This window comes from Neofelis nebulosa, chromosome 2, assembly GCF_028018385.1.
Source record: "Neofelis nebulosa isolate mNeoNeb1 chromosome 2, mNeoNeb1.pri, whole genome shotgun sequence".
In the NCBI taxonomy this organism is placed as follows: domain Eukaryota; kingdom Metazoa; phylum Chordata; class Mammalia; order Carnivora; family Felidae; genus Neofelis; species Neofelis nebulosa.
Window position 1 is genome coordinate 47,878,820 of NC_080783.1, and position 17,333 is coordinate 47,896,152.

The 17,333-nt window shown below is 39.7% G+C and overlaps 1 protein-coding gene and 1 pseudogene across 1 annotated transcript in view; one reads left to right on the forward strand and one right to left on the reverse strand.

The window, feature by feature from the left end:
• FAM171B (family with sequence similarity 171 member B) overlaps positions 1-1,023 on the reverse strand; it is a 67,309-nt gene extending 66,286 nt beyond the window's left edge. Inside the window, exon 1 of the mRNA XM_058711871.1 lies at positions 667-1,023. Coding sequence (XP_058567854.1) covers positions 667-880 — 214 coding nt within the window. The 5' untranslated portion in view covers positions 881-1,023. The remainder of the gene's footprint in view (positions 1-666) is intronic.
• Positions 1,024-2,530: 1,507 nt separating this feature from the next.
• Positions 2,531-15,229, forward strand: LOC131490377 (tRNA selenocysteine 1-associated protein 1-like; annotated as a pseudogene).
• The last annotated feature ends 2,104 nt before the right edge of the window (positions 15,230-17,333 follow it).

Below are 17,333 nucleotides of genomic sequence, written 5' to 3' on the forward strand. Positions count from 1 at the left end.
TTCAACTACAAACTCCTATTCCATTTTGTTTTATTTCATCCTAGTATATTGAAGGCATTCTTGCAAACTGACTTAAACCATTCCTGGGCTAAGAAGAGACAGAAATAATAAAATAAATCAAGATTTCTTTCTCCAGATCTAAATTTAAATAAACCAGGCGGGGCGAGATGATGAAAAGCCGTGTGGGTGTCTATTGCAAGATTTTCCCGTCTCTAGGAAAGAAAAGAATAAAGAACAGAATGCTAAATGGATTTGGGAACGGAGCGTGTGTGTATGTGTGTGTGTGTGTGTGTGTGTGTGTGTGTGTGTGTGTGCGTGCGCGCGCGTGCAGTCATTCTCAGGGCAAAAGGAAGAATTCAGGAAGAAGGAAGAGAAAAGAAAAAAATCAATCGAGGCAGTCATTCACCCCTACCCCCTCCCGACCCCTCCCCACCCTACTGCAGTGCTCTGCGCTTCCCAGAAAGCTCAGCACCCCAAAGGGCAGTTTCCCGAAACCAGAGCACAGCCCGAGTCCTGGACAGACAGTCTGGGGAGATCGGGGAGGTGGGGATGGGTAGGGACAAGCGATTGGAAGTGAGCCGGCCACGGGAGAAGCGAGGAGGCCAGCGACGCCAGCTGAGATCCCCCGCGGCGATGGAAAGGCAGGGCCGGGCTACCGGGACCTACCTGGAACAGTGAGGGTGGAGGATGCCCCCGGCACCTCTGGCCTCTCCTCCTCAGCCTCCTCCCGCTGCCGCTGCTGCTGCTGCTGCTGGATGAGGCTGAGGTCGGATCGGCCGAGCTCGGCTCGAGCGGCCGCGGGGACCAGCCGCGCCTTCAGCAGCACCGCGGCCAGGCCGAGCAGCAGGGTACAAGAGACGCGCCGGCTGAGCCTCGCCATGGCCGAGAGCCAGAGGGCAGCGGCGGCATATTGCGGGGCTCCCGGCGGCGACGGACGCCAGGGCTGCGGGCTCCGGCGGCGCCCGCTCGCTCGCTCCCGCTCGCGCGGTCTGCCTCGCACGCCCTCGCCGGGAGGAGGAGGCCTGGGAGGCGGAGGGGACGGGGGTGGAGGAGGAGGGGAAGTTAGCATCCTCGCGCACGTGATGCGCAGGGCGGGGCGAGCCGGGAGCCGGCGGCCGCGGCTCAGCTGTCACCGGCGGCGGAGCAGCTCGGAGGGCCGGGGCCGCGCGCAGCGCTGGGGCTCGGGGCCGGGCGGCGGCCTCCGAGGGGAAAGGAGCGAGAAGAGCCTTTCTGGGGGCTGGTCGGCCTTCAGATCCTCCAGCCTTACGGAAACACCGGGGAATTTTGCAGAAATGGGAATAAAATTGCCCCCACCTGGACCCGAAGTAGAGGAAAAGGTGGTGTATTGATTACTCTCCTAAAACACTTAACGCAGCACCCACCCATCAATTAGCCAGGATCTGTGGCCATTCGGGCTTTGCCGCATCACAGCCATCATTGGTTATCCAACACTTAAACTACAGTTCTACCAATTTTAACTGAACTTCCTCTTTCTGCTCAAGTGGGAATTTCTTTCTTTATTACAAAATATTCCTGATTACATTTTGTGTGATTGTAGCCTACACTTCTCGCTTACTAAAAAAACATTTATTAAATAAATGCACACTAGGTTCTTACTATGTGTCAGCATTCACTCAGGTGCTTGAAATAAGCAAGATACAGTCTTCCTTGCATTCTAAGGTTCGCTACCTGTTAGGGCAGGGGAAAATACAAGCAAATTATAATCCAAGGTGGTGGTTACCACTGGAGACGTACGTGCAGAAGGTTGCGCTGAGTTTGGAAGAAATTAACTATGTGGTATATGGAAGTCGGCTATAAAACACCAGAGGACCTGGGGTTTTAAGAAGAATAAGAGTTCCATACGTAGATGGGTACAACCAGGAAGTCTTAAAAACAACGGGGCAGAGGCGCCTGGGTGGCTCAGTCTGTTAAGTGTTGGGCTTCGGGTCAGGTCTTGATCTCATGGCTTGTGAGTCTGAGACCCCACCAGGCTCTGTGCTGACAGCTCAGAACCTGGAGCCTGCTTCGGATTCTGTGTCTCCCTCACTCTCTGCCTCTCCCCCATTCATGCTCTGTCTCTGTCTCTCAAAAATAAATAAACGTTAAAAAAATTTTTTTAATGGAACACTATCTAAGTGTGTGAAGCCCAGAGATGTGTAATAGTACCATGTGTTTGGAAATTTGAGCAATGATTGTGACAGAGTGGCAGTGTTTTAGATTAAAAAGGAGAGTGAAGATCAGGTCATTAAAAAAAATAATAGCAGACACCTCTATAATATTTACTGTGTCCATGCACTGTTTAAGCACTTCATATGTGCTAACTCCTGTAATAACCCTCCAGATGTACATAAGGACATTGACATACACTGCAAGTGATTAGGAAGTAGTGAAAGAAATTAATCAGGGAAGGGACTTGACACCAGTCTACCTAGCAGGGTCACTTTGGTATCAGTATGAAAGTAGGATTACTGAAGGATAGATTGAAGGAGAGGAGGCCAGTTCAGAGGTGTTTCCAAAAGCCGGTGAGGAGATGCAGAAGTCTTGTGACACTGGAAGGGAGAGGAAAGGCATGGGAGATTCAGTTCTTAGGGCTAGAACCAACAGAGATAGTTGATTGGGTGGGGAAGGGAGATATGTTCAGTATGACACCCAGATTTTCAGACTGAGGATCTTGAGTGGCTGCTTATGTCATCATCAAGATTGACTGGTAATATAGGCTACAGAATAGATGATAGGCTGTGTTCAGCTGTGGTCTCTTTGCATTTGGAGATCTCCTAATATAATACAAATGTTATCTGATCGTGACATCATATCATTTCCATCATAGTTGATTCAGCTGTTTTGGTTGATTGGATGTCCCTTTCCACCCTCACCATTTTTATGTGTCTTCCTCCTAATGTTTCCAACTTCCTGGAAAAAAAAAAAAAAAAAACTCCTTGGTAGTGGAAAATTATTCTTTGCCCAAGGGCATGAAAATAATACCTGTTTAACCACAAAGATAATAATAATAATATAATAATAGGCATGTTATATATATTATCTCACTGTATCTTTAGAGCAATCCTACGAATTAGTTTTCATTATCCTGTTTATCAAATGGAAACACTGAAGATCAGAGAGGCTACTTACCGTCTTGGTCAAGGCTGTACTAATAATATGTGACTTTGTCTTTCTGCACTTTTTGAAGCTACATGAGCTGTTTAGTGATTTCTAGACAAAAATAAACTATGTGAGCTATGTAAGTTTTGGAAAACAGATGTCAAAGTGAGGTCCCTCACATTAAACACTATTGTTCCACCCCTGCTTTGCCCTGCCTGTGTGAGCAGGAGCTACTGGTGGGGGGCAGGGTGGGGGGTGGAATGCAGGGAGCCTTTATCAGCCTCATCAAGCTGTTTTTGTTGCATTTTCTTCCAAGTTACCTCTGCTCCTGGAGAGAGGAAAGGAGAAAATGGAAACGGCTCCAAAAACCTGACTGGCAGATCAGAAGGGAAGGAAGACTGCCAGGATTTCTGTCATCTGCCTTATGGTGGCCAGATCTTCTTTAATATGTTAAAAGCTGACCTTCCAGAGGCAAAGCCACTGATTTCATGGCCCCAGTAGAGGGTGGACATCAAATCCTTCAATACTGTGGAGTGTTTAAAGAAAAGCTTTGCCTATCAAGATGGTTCTTAGAGGATTCTTAAATGTTCCAATACTCATATAGTTTATGCCTAATTTCTGCGCAATATACAAAAACCATATTATCTCATGCGATCAGGGCTAGTATTTAGTGAATCAAAAAAAGTTGGTGAAGAGACAAATCAATAGATCTTAAATATGTTTTAAACTGTTTGTTTTATCTTAAAATAAGTAAATGTACATTTATTTACCACTCTTTTGATATAGGGCCAAGATATTTTTTAAGTATCTAACCACAACCTAGGGTTTGAAGTCATAAACCACAATTATAATGAACCTCTATGATTTGCAGTTTGAGTTTAAGTGGAAGGAGCTCTTAAAGACTCCTGACAAGCAAGCTGAGTGCCAATTCGTTCTATTTAATTTTTTCCCAATTTTTTACAATTTTTTCACCTACTTCGTGTTAAACTTTGTTTTCATAGAAAAATACACTTTGCTCAAATTTATATTTCATCCATTCCTTAAAATACATAGCAAAAATAAGTTTCAGAAGAGACATAACTGAATTTTTGGCACACACGCAGAAAGCAAAACCAAGCAGACTTTCCGGAAGGTGAATCCTGCTAACTCCATGTGGGTTACTTGTCAGTCAGTGTGTTTTACAGAGGAATGGAAGCTGCCAACTGATGTAGGAAGTTATTTTCAAGTTCATAATCTAGGATACTGTTCATGCTTGATACAATGTAACTATTAGTGTTAGAAATTCTTCATTTTTATTTAAAAAAAATACTTCCAGAGCCATCAAAAAGCAAATTATACTACCATACATATACTATATAACTTTTCACTGCCTAAGATCTACCTCCCAATTGCTCTTAGCATAAAGTCCATAATCCCTAATAGACTTACAAAGCCATTTACAATCTATCCTCTGACTACCTAGGCTCATCTCTGAATATTTGCTACATAAACACACTTTGCTAGGCACACGTGCATACACACACAGACACACACACACGCACACACACACACACAGAGCGTGTACAGAGAGAGACAGATAGCACCAGTGAAGAGACAAAGCATTTTTTACTCCCTGAAATTAGACTCATTTGAGTTGCCCCTAGACCTTCACATGTTGATTTCTTCTGCCTGGAACTCTAGTCCTTCACATCTTTAATTGGTAAGCTCCCATAGGGCCCAAAAGGTTAGTTTAGATATTCCTTCCTCCAGAATACATTTCCTAACACCCTTAGCTTTGATTAGGTGCCCCTCATATGAGCTTTCACATCACCTCATATTTCCCCTTAGAATTCTATTATTTAAAATGGATTGCTCCTAAGAAGAATAGGGTTAGATTCCTGTGAGTCTCTGGTTCACATTTTTATCAACTGATCAATGCATAACTTGTTTTATGTGTGTCTTTGCTTAAAGACACCTTATTTATTACATTTTGTTAGTTCATTAACATTGAGCTCACAGCCAATAATACTATAACTCATGCCTGAAAGAAGTTTTTCTAACACATGTACTTTCTCTGTAAGAAACATCACAGCCTTCTTGGGCTTAGGAACACTAGACAGCTCTTCAGCACTGTAATTAAGGGCCATTTTAAACAACAGAATAAATAATGGAAAGTACAAAACTGAAAAAAAAATTGGCACTGCGTAGACCACCAAAAGGACACTTATTATGAGAGCAGGAGGAAGAAGGAAGAGCATCACCTTGCTTGACCTCAGCTGGGAATGTGAATGCTGTGTAACTCAAATTTTTCACTGATCTGCACATTTCTGTGAATAACCATGAAAGTACTGATTTGGGGGTGACAAATACATTTCAGCAAACAGGCAAATTCAGAAATATGGAATCATGAATGAGGAGGAACTACTCCTGTGTGTGTAATCTATATAATACATTTCTTTTGGTGTAAGTAAGAAAGATTGGATAAAAGAAATTATAGGGAAGTCAAATGATTCTGAAGAAAAGATGAACACTATCAAGAGTTAAGAAAGAATCTGCCCCTGCAGTCCCAGAATCCAGGCATGCCCTAATGCAAGGCTAGCCCCCTATATACAAGGCCAACACCTTCAGACTCAGCGTCCAGTCTAGCTCCTATGGCCCCAAATTCCAGGCCTGCTCCACTGCCTGAATGGCCCCTGTGGCCCCAGTCTCTAGGCCCACCACAGCACTAGACCAGCACCCATGCACCCAGGCTCAAGTGGACTCTGTGTCCAGGACTTCCTCCTCGATTCAGGCACCACGCTTGCCTCCATCAACATCCATCAACATCCAGAAATCAGTTGTGATACACCACAGTAACAAAATGAAGGATAAAAGTTTAATAGTTTAAAAGTTCTCAATAGTTTCAGAAAAAGCATTTGACAAAACTTAACACCCTTTCATGATAAAAAACATTCTCAACAAATCAGGTTGAAGAAATGTACCTCAACATGAAGGCAGATATGACAAGACCACAGCTAACATCATGCTCAATAGTGAAAACTGAGGAGCACCGGGGTGGCTCAGTCAGTGGAGCATCCAACTTCGGCTCAGGTCATGACCTCACAGTTTGTGGGTTTCGAGCTCTGCTTTAGGCTCTGTGCTGACAGCTCGGAGCCTGGAGCCTGCTTCAGATTCTATGTCTCCATCTCTCTCTGCCCCTCCCCAGCTCATGCTCTCGCTCGCTCTCTCTCTCTCTCTCTCTCTCAAAAGTAAATAAACTTAAAAAAATCTTTTTTAAAAAGAGTGAAAACTGAAAGCTTTTCCTCCAAGATCAGGAAAAAAACGAAGATTCCCACTGTTACCACTTTTAATAAATATAGTACTAGAAGTTCTAGCCAAAGCAAATAGAGAAGAAAAAGAAATAAAAAGCATCGAAGCCATAGAGTAAGAAGTAAAATTGCAGATGACGTGATCTTATATATAGAAAATCCTTAAGACTCCATCAAAACTATTAGGACTATTAACAAATTTAGTAAGGTTGTAGGATACTAAATTAACATACAAAAATCAGTTGCATTTCTATACACTAATAATGCACGATTCAAAAAAGAAATTAAGAAAACAATTCCCTTTACAATAGCATCAAAAACAAAAGCAAACAAAAAAACCTTAGGAATAAATTTAACCAAGGAGGTGAAAGACCTGTACACTGAAAACTGTAAAACACTGATAAAAGAAATTAAGACACAGAATTGATGAATAGAAATCCCTTGTTCATGAATTGAAAAAAATAATATTGTTAAAATGTCCAACTCCCTACAGCCATCTATAATTCAATGCAATACCTATCAAAATTCTAGTGGCATTTTTCACAGAAATAGAAAAAATAAGACAACATAAATAAAAGGCATCCAAATTGGCAAGGAGGAGGTCAAACTTTCACTGTTAGCAGATGACATGCTACTCTATGTGGAAAACCCAAAAGACTCCACCAAAAAATTGTAGAATTGATCCATGATTTCAGTGAAATAGCAGGATATAAATCAATGTACAGAAATCGGTCACATTTCTATACACCAATAATGAAGCAGCAGAAAGAGAAATCAAGGAATCGATCCCATTTACAATTGCACCAAAAACCATGAAATACCTCGGAATAAACCTAAACAAAGAGGTGAAAAATCTATATGCTGAAAACCATAGGAACCTTATGACAAAAATTGAAAACGACACAAAAAAATGGAAAAAACAATCCATGTTCATGGATTGAAAGAACAAATATTGTTAAAATGTTGATACCACCCAAAGCAATCTACGTATCCAATGCAACTCCTATCAAAATAACACCAGTATTCTTCACAGAGCTAGAACAAACAATCCTAAAATCTGTATGGAACCAGAAAAGACCCTGAATAGCCAAAGCAATCCTGAAAACGAAAACCAAAGCTGGAGGCATCACAATTCAAACTTCAAGCTTTATTAAAAGTTATAATCATCAAGACAATATGGTACTGGCACAAAAACAGAAACATAGGTCAATGGAACAGAATAATGAACCCAGAAATAAACCCACATGTATATGGTCAACCTGATCTTTGACAAAGAAGGAAAGAATATCCAATGGAAAAAAGACAGACTCTAGCAAATGGTGTTGGGAAAACTGGACAGTGACATGCAGAAGAATAAATCTGGACCCTTTCTTATTCCATACATAAAAATAAACCCAAAATGGATGAAAGACCTAAATATAAGACAAGAAACCATCAACATCCTAGAGGAGAACACAGGCAACAACCTCTTTGACCTTGGCCACAACAACTTCTTACTTGACATGTCTCCGGAGGCAAGGGAAACAAAAGCAAAAATGAACTATTGGGACCTCATCAAGATAAAAAGCTTCTGCTCAGCACCATCATTAGGAGCAGAAAAGAGTGAGACTACATCATTCGTAAAAGCTTCTTCACAACAAAGGAAACAACCAACAGAGACAACCTATGGAATGGGAGCAAATATTTACAAACCATACATCTTATAAGGAATTTAAGCAACTCAATCGCAAGAAAACAAATAAACCAATTTTAAAATCGGCAAGTAGAATAGAGAGCCCAGGAATAAACCCATGCAAAAACTATTTATGACAAAGAGGCAAGAATATACAATGGGGATATGACAGTCTCTTCAATAAACGGTGCTGGGAGAACTGAACAGCCACATGCAAAAGGAATGAAGCAACTACTATTTTACACCAAATACAAAAAATAACTCAAAATGGATTAAAGGCCTGAGGAGCAGCTGGCTGGCTCAGTAGGTGAAGCATACAACTCCTGACCTCGGGGCTGTGAGTTCAAGCCCCACATTGGGTGTAGAGATTCCTTAAAAATAAAATCTAAAAAAAAAAAAAATGGATTAAAAACATGAGTGGAAGATTTAAGCTATAAACTTTTAGAAGAAAACATAAGCAATAAACTCCTTGACATCCACCTGGACAGTGAGTTTTTATTTTTATTTATTTTTCTCTAGAATTTTTTACTTTTGTACATTTGCCTGATTATTAATTTCCCATAATAGACTCTTAAAGACAGTGAGTTCTTAGATCAGACTCTAAAAGCAAAGGCGACAAAAGCAAAAACAAAGAAGTGCAACTACATCAAATTAAAGAGCATCAGCAAAACAAAGGAAACCATCAGCAAAATGAAAAGGCAAGCCGGGGCATCTGGGTGGCTCAGTCAGTTAAGTGTCCGACTTCAGCTCAGGTCATGATGTCACTGTTTGGTTTGTGGGTTCCAGCCCGGCGTGGAGCTCTGGATTGACAGCTCAGAACCTGGAGCTTGGAGCCTGCTTCAGATTCTCTGTCTCCCTCTCTGTCTCTCTCTCTCTGCCCCTCCCCTGCTTGTGCTCTGTCTCCTTCTCTCAAAAATAAATAAACATTAAAAAAATTTTTTTTCAAAAAAAATGAAAAGGCAATCCATGGAATGGGAGAACATATTTGTAAATAATATATCTGACAAGAGGTTAATATCCAAAATATATAAAGAACTCACACAACTGGACAATCCGATTAAAAACTGGGCAAAGGACTTTGGTGGGCATCTGACTGGTTCAGTTAACCATTCGACTTTTGGTTTTGACTAAGGTCATGACCTCATAGTTCATGAGATTGAGCCCAAGTCTGGCTCCGTGCTGAGAGCATGGAACCTATTTGGGATTCTCTCTCCCCCTCTCTCTCTGCCCCTCTCTCTCTCTGCCCCTCTCTGTTCATGCTCCCTTTCTCTGTCTCTAAATAGCTAAGCTTATTTTTTAAATAAACTTTTTTAAAAAATTGGGCAGAGGATCTGAAATAGACATTTTTCCAAAGAAGACATGCCAATGGTCAACAGACACATGAAAAGATGCTCAACATCACTCATCATCAGGGAAATGCAAATCAAAACCACAATGAGATACCACCTCACTCACACCTGTTACAATGACCAGAATCCAAAAACAAGAAATAACAAATGTCGATGAAGATGTGGAGAAAAGGGAACCCTTGAGTCCTATGGTGGGAATGTAACTCTCCAGCAAGGAAAACAGTATGGAGGTTCTTCAAATAATAAAAAATATAAATTCCATACAATTTAACAATTCTTCTTCTGGATATTTATCCAAAGAAAATGAATAAACTAATTTAAAAAGGTATCTGTACTCCCATGTTCTTTGAAGCGATTTTTTAAATAGCTAAGATATAAAAACAACATAAGTGTCCTTCAGTGGATGAATGGACAAAGAAAATGTGTTACACAGACACACAGACACACACACACACACACACACACACACACAATGGAATACTATTTAGCCGCAAAAAAGAATGAAATCTTGCCATTAGTGACAACACGGATGGAATTGAGGACACTATGCTAAATGAAATAAGTCACACAGAGAAAAAAAATACCTATGATCTCATTTATATGTGAAATTAAACAACAACAATAACAACAAACCAAGCTCAGATACAGAGAATGGATCGGTGGTTTGCCAGAGGCAGGGAGTGGAGGGTGGTAGAAATAGGCAAAGGGTGTCAAAAGTTATAAACCTCCAGTTATAAAATAAATAAGATACAATGTGCAGCATGGTAACTAATATGAAATGCTGTATTGTATATTTAAAAGTTGCTGAAGAGACCTTAAAAGTCCTTAAAATATATATATTTATGTAAGTAAAATATATATATTTATGTAAGTAAAATATATAATATTTATGTAAATTATATATATATATGTATATATACACATATAGTAACTGTGTATGGTGACAGAAGTTAACTAGACTTAGCGTGATGATCATTTTGCAATATATACAAATATCCAATCATTATGTTTTACACCTGAAACTAATATAATGTTAAATGTTAATTACACCATAATTTAAAAAATATATTTTTGAATGTTTATTTATTTTTGAGAGAGAGAGAGAGAGAGAGAGAGAGAAGGGCAGAGAGGGAGACACAGAATCTGAAGCAGGCTCCAGGCTCTGAAGGGTCAGTACAGATGACTACTTTGTAGAAATTGACACACTGATTCTAAAATCCATATGAAATTGCATGGGACCGCATATAGCCAAAACAATCTTGAAAAATAAGAACAAAGTAGATGGCGCTCACTGGTATCCCAGCTGGCTACTTCTCTGTAGAAAGCACAGATTTGGCCACAGCTAAGAAGGGTTTGCATAAACTTAATGGGATACTTCTCCAGGAGCCACACTTGCAAAACGTTTTAAACTAAACTATGCCACTTATGGGAAATAACCAGATAATAGCCCTGAGTACTCCCTTTTTTGAGGGGGGAGGGCTGACTCCAGATGTTGATTTTGGCAAGTTGTATGTATATGGTTGACTGTCAACATCTGCCCCTCCTGTTGAGGAGGCAAGGTGGTTTTGGACTAGGCAGGCAGGTGTGACTAAGGGTTTTGGTTTTATGGAATTCACAGATGAACTGGAACAGAAGCAAACCCTGATAGAATGCCAGGGAGCAGTGAGACTGGGGTCTAAACCAGTGCTTTTGAGCATGACAATGGCTAAAGTGAGCCATATGAAGCCAGTGGAATATAATCAGATGTGTCTTCATAGCTACAGCCAGTGTTACTAGCAGTACCAGAATTACCATGCCTAGTGGAGCTATGACCAGAGAACACAGGCAGCAACAGCTATAGTTACTCCCAATATGGCTACACCCAGAGCACCACACAGACCTATGAAGAAGTTGGAGATAGTGCACTGAATGATCCCTCGCCATAGCTGGATGTGACTAAGGCCAACAAGGAGTTCATGGAGCAGAGGAAGGAGCTGTATGATGCACTAATGAACTGTCACTGGCAACCTCTGTACATGGTGTCTTCAGAGACCCCCCCCCCCCCCGCCATGACACAGCCAAGACAAAGGAATAGCCAGAATGAACTATGTGAGGGAGAAGACAGAATATTTTGCTTATTTTTTTTTTCTTCCAAGATTTTATTTAAATTCAAGTTAGTTAACATATAGTGTAGTACTGTTTTCAGGAGCAGAATTTAGTGATTCATCGCTTATATATAACACCCAGTGCTCATCCCAACAAGTGCCCTTCTTAATGCCCATCACCCATTTTAGCCCCCATCCACCTCCTCTCCAGGAACCCTCAGTGTGTTCTCTGTAGTTATGAGTCTCTCATGGCTTGCCTTCCTCTCTGTTTTTATCTTATTTTAATTTTCCTTCCCTTCCCCTATGTTCATGTCTTGTGTTTCTTAAATTCCACATAGGAGTGAAATCATATGGTATTTGTCTTTCTCTGACTTATTTCATTTAGCATAATGCACTCTAGTTCCATCCACATCACCGTAAAAGGCAAGATTTCATTGTTTTTGATGGCTGAGTTATATATATATATATATATATATATATATATATATATATATGAACATTTGGGCTCTTTCCATAATTTGGCTGTTGTTAATAGTGTGGCTATATACATTAGGGTGTATATGCCCCTTCAAATCGGTATTTTTGTATCCTTTAGATAAATACCTACTAGTACAATTGCTGATCATAGGGTAGTTCTAGTTTCAACTTTCTGAGGAACCTCCATATTGTTTTTCCAGAGTGGCTGTACCAGTTTGCATTTCTACTTACATTGTAAGAGTGTTCCCCTTTCTTCTCATCCTCACCAACATCTGTTGTTTCCTGAGTTGTTAATTTTAGTCATTCTGATGGGTGTGAAATGGTATCTCATTGTGGTTTTGATTTGTATTTCCCTGATATTGAGTGAAGTTGAGCATTTTTTCATATGTCTGTTGGCCTTTTGTATGTTTTCTTTGGAGAAATGTCTGTTTATGTCTTTTGTCCATTTCTTCTTAACTGGATTATTTTTTTGGTGTTGAGTTTGAGAAGTTCTTTATAAATTCTGGATACTAACCCCTTATCTGATATGTCATTTACAAATATCTTCTCCTGTTCCCTAAGGTGTTTTTTAGTTTTGTTGATTGTTTCCTTTGCTGTGCTGAAGCTTTTTATTTTGATGAAGTCCCAATAGTTCATGTTTGCTTGTGTTTACTAGACGTGTCTAGTAAGAAGTTGCTACAGCCAAGGTCGAATAAGTTGTTTCTGTGTTCTCCTCTAGGAATTTTGATGGTTTCCTGTCTCACATTTCAGTCATTCCTCCATTTCAAGTTTATTTTTGTGTATATTGTAAAAAAGTGGTTCAGTTTCATTTCTCTGCATGTCGCCATCCAGTTTTCCCAACACCATTTATTGAAGAGACTTTTTTCCATTGGATATTCTTTCCTGCTTTGTCAAAGATTAGTTGTAGATGTGGATTCATTTCTGGGTTTTCCATTCTGTTCCATTATTCTATGTGACTGTTTTTGTGTCAGTACCAAACTGTCTCAATGACTATAGACTTTTAAAATAGTTTGAAGTCTGGAAGACTACAGGTTTGCTGTTCTTTTTCAAGATTGCTTTGGCTATTCAGGGTCTTTTCTGGTTCCATACAAATTTTATAATTGTTTGTCCTAGCTCTGTGAAGAATGCTGGTGATATTTTGATAGGGATTGCATTAAATGTGTAGGTTGCTTTGGGTGATATAGACATTTTAACAATATTTGTTGTTCCAATCCATGAGCATAGAATGTCTTTCCTTTTCTTTGTGTCATCTTCAATTTCCTTCATAAGTGTTCTACAGTTTTCAGAATACAGATCTTTTACTTCTTTGGTTAGGTTTATTCCTAGGTATCTTATGGTTTTTGGTGCAATTATAAATGGGATTAATTCCTTGATTCAGAAAGAATCCTTGGGTACCTGGGTGGCTCAGTCAGTTAAGCGTCCGACTCTTGGTTTCAGCTCAGGTCATGATCTCACGGTTCATGAGTTTGAGACCTACATCTGGCTCTATGCTGACAGCACGGAGCCTGCTTGAGATTCTCTTTGTTTCTCTCTCTGCTCCTCTCTTGCTCACTTATGCATGTGATCTCTCTCTCTCTCTCTCAAAATAAGTAAATAAACTTTTAAGAATTTTTAGTTAAAAAAGACAGAATCCCTTTTAAACAAATTATTGCAAGAACTTTTACTTTTGGAAATATGATTTTTAAGATTTAGTAATCGACTATTTCCTTACATTATGAATATTCCTGCAATACTGCTGTCTTCATTTGATGGTGAACCATTTCATTTGAGTTTTAAAACCAAGGGACCAACTGTTGAAGAGGGCTGAACAAGGTTAACATTTGTATTTCTTTGAACAAAAATCATTTACTCAGGTAGATCTATGCACACTCCTGGAGATAAGGACAGTTTGGGATTATTAACCAAAGCAGATCATATGATTCAAACAGTTACTAAATCCCAGTTTTAGAGGTCTCCTTAGGTAACAGGCATGTAAATCACTGAGATTATAGTCAGAATATGTAGATTACCTGCTGTAGGTCAAAGAGTGGGCAATTTCATCTATGGAATTTCAGGTAACCCTCTCCACCCAACAAGTTTTCCCAAGTGTGGTGGCTAGGTAGAAGAGAATTCATTAGCCATTCTAGCTGGGATGGCCCAATGTGTGGTAGGAAGTGATGGAGCCAGATAAATATAGACCAAAGTCTTAAGATATGGAGTTTGTTAAAAGACCGGGTCCAGATTTTCAAAAGCCTGCATTGTTTTAGGGGCAAACCTGTTGAAGAGCATTACCAGGCCATCTATGTGAAAGCGCTCCAGTGTTGACCTTAATTATATAAATTCCATTAAATAGGTATACATTTTTTAAAAAGAGAACCCAGGAAACTAGGACTTATGGTTTGGAAAATTCTCAACATATCTAGATTGCAAAAGATGCAAAAATTAAGAGATTCATTGTCAAAAGAGTTTGCAGTAAGGAGAACACAGAGATTGTGCAAACTTCTGCTAGTATCTCAGAAAGTTTTCTTTGAAGAGATTAAGCATGTGACTCATAGATCCCCTCAAACATCTCAAAAGTAGCCAAAAATAGAGATAGGATCATTCAGCGAAGATATGTAGAGTAGCATCTGGTATGATGGAGTGAGTCTTCTTGATGTACACAGGAGATCCACAAGGTTCTTGAAAATTTTACATCAGCAGAAGCACTGCCAGATTTGTCTAAAAGGGCTGAAGTACAGAGTGAAAAAACATATGGGGCCCACAAAGTGTTCCCAGCAGAAATAGGCTGATAACAATACAGTACTCAGCTGCAAACATGTGCTACATTTCATGGTGGTGGTTGGAGGGTGGGGCAGGGGACGGTAAGGACCACTCAGGGTGTTGGGGCCATGAGCCACAGAGAATTATTCACAGACTTTGAAACCAAATGGAGTTTCCCAGCTGGATTTTTAAGTTGCTTGGGACCAGTGACTTCTTGTTTTTCCTACTTTTTTTCTTTTTTGAACCAAAATATCTCTGTTAGATGCTGTTGGGAACAGGGAACTTTATTTCCTTAGTTTCACAGGCCCACACATAGGGAGAAATTGTATCCCAGGATGGACCATAACTCAAGCCTCATTCATACCTAATTTAGATGATTTAGATGACAAGATTCCGGACATTCAGGCTAATGAGATTAAGGAGGGATTGGGGACTTTGAGTTGCTGCAGTGCCAGTTTGGCTTTGGGTGACTTTGAGATGGGTTTAATGTATTTTGCATGTGAGACTGAAGTAAATCTTTGAGGCCAGAGGTGGACTGTTGTAGACATAATGCAGCACTCCTCCCCACCACCCACGAAAGATGTCCGTGGCCTAATCCTTGGATGCTGTGTATATATTACCCTTCATGGCAGAAGGGCTTCACAGTAATTTAAAGCTAATTTATTGTCTAGGGCATGATAAAGGATTGATGTTCATCCAATGACCAAGATTGCATAGACCTATGAGAGGATACAGAGTGGGTAGGGTGAAGAACTAGATTTGGAAAATTAGAGGTGAGAAGAAGAGACCGTCTCTCCCATGGTGTGCAAACCAGATTCACAGGTCTGTTATTGAACCACTGCTATACTGCATGCAGCTGCTTTACGGTTCTCTCGAGAGACTAGGACTGTCCAATGGGAATAAGGTGAATTTAGTTACTGCTATGTCATGTCTGTTCCTAGGAGTCACTGAGTACCTGTGAGATGATTGAGAAAAGAGGTTCATTTTTTGCTAGTAATTTAACACCACTTGGTGGTGAAATGCTTGGCTTTGGTTCAGGGGTAAAGTCAAAATCAAAAAGTCAAAGCCAAAATTGGTATTACTACAAAGTAGGAAATTTGCATATTCTTTAATAAACTCTTCCCTTTCGTTCCCTCACTAAAGTACACTGAGAAGTTCAAACTCATTTACTTGTCTTCTAATTAGGTGATAATATTTCTGAATTTTGAAGGTGTTTGTGTCACTTTTAATCTCAAAAACAACTTTGCACTGCTCAAAGATGAGAAAATTTATAAACCATCAACTTTTTATCTCTCATGGGAAATTTAACACGTATCCTACACAAGATCAAGAATAATTTCTATTACCCAGGTGGAGACCATAATTCTCCAAATTAAGTACTAATAATTATATACAGCACTTAGTACTTTTTATGAATAACTTTGTAGTAACTAATATTCTAACTACAAAATTGGCTAAAAAGTAATCCCTAAAGATTCCATTTTGATACCCTAATTTCTGAGAACTGGAACAGAACTTTGAAAGAAATTAGGGTTTTGTTTTGTTTTTTTAGTAACATGAAGGTAAATTACTGAGTAAAGCTCAAGTCCAAAATCTAAATGCTCCTTTTATTAAAACAACACCAATATATATTTGTTACTTTTCAGGAAATAGGGCTGATAAGGGAAGTGAAGCAGGGTGCAAAAGGAAATCTAACCATATAACTCTCTAGGCAATTCAGAACAGTTGAGAAAGTGAATAAAAATATTACTTGGAAAAGTATTGGTGTCGCACCAACTAATGTGCAGGCATCTCAGCCTATTCACTAGATAGTAACAAATCTATTTATAAATGGTGACTAGTAATCTAGGCATTGTGGCACAGCAGAAAGCATAGGGAACTAGGAGTTTGAATATATAAACTGTAGCCCCAATCCTGCCAGTAAAAATTTGGACATGAAATCAACTCTGGGCATCGTTAACAGTACGAAAGGGTGAGGTAAACCCACTCCATCTTGTGATTTTTAGCTGTTTGACCATGATGCACATAGATAGTGTTTTTTTGTGATTGTACTGTTTGGGGTTCATTGAGCTTCCAGACTGTAGGTTGCTACATTTCATCAAATTTAGCAGCTTTTTGGTTTCAAGTTAGTCTACCCCATTTGCTCTCCTGACTCCTTTTCTTTTATGCCTAGATTGACTCATGGATCAGGAAGGCTATTTATTTTATAATCCCTCCTCCCACCCACTGTCCGCCTGCAGTGCTTCAGTTTAGATGAATCCTATTCATCTCCAAATTCAAGGAGTCTTTCTTCTCTTTTGTCCACTTTTAATCCCCCTGATTAAAAAATCCCCCTGAAGTTCTGATTTCAGATATTGCATTTTTTAGTCCTAAGATTTCCACTTGAATCTCTCTTGTTAACTTCCAAATCTATTTTGAAATGCCCATAAACTTTCACGTTTTTCTAGAGTCTTTAACATATTTTTTATAGTTATTTAGTCATGTCTGCTAAACTGTTTGTGGGTCTCTTTCTACCGACCCATTTTTTTTTCCTTCAAACCATGGGTACATTTTCCTTTCTTCTCATTTACACACACATGTGACATTGCAGATAAGACATGGCAGTCTTTATAGGTTATCTTCCTCT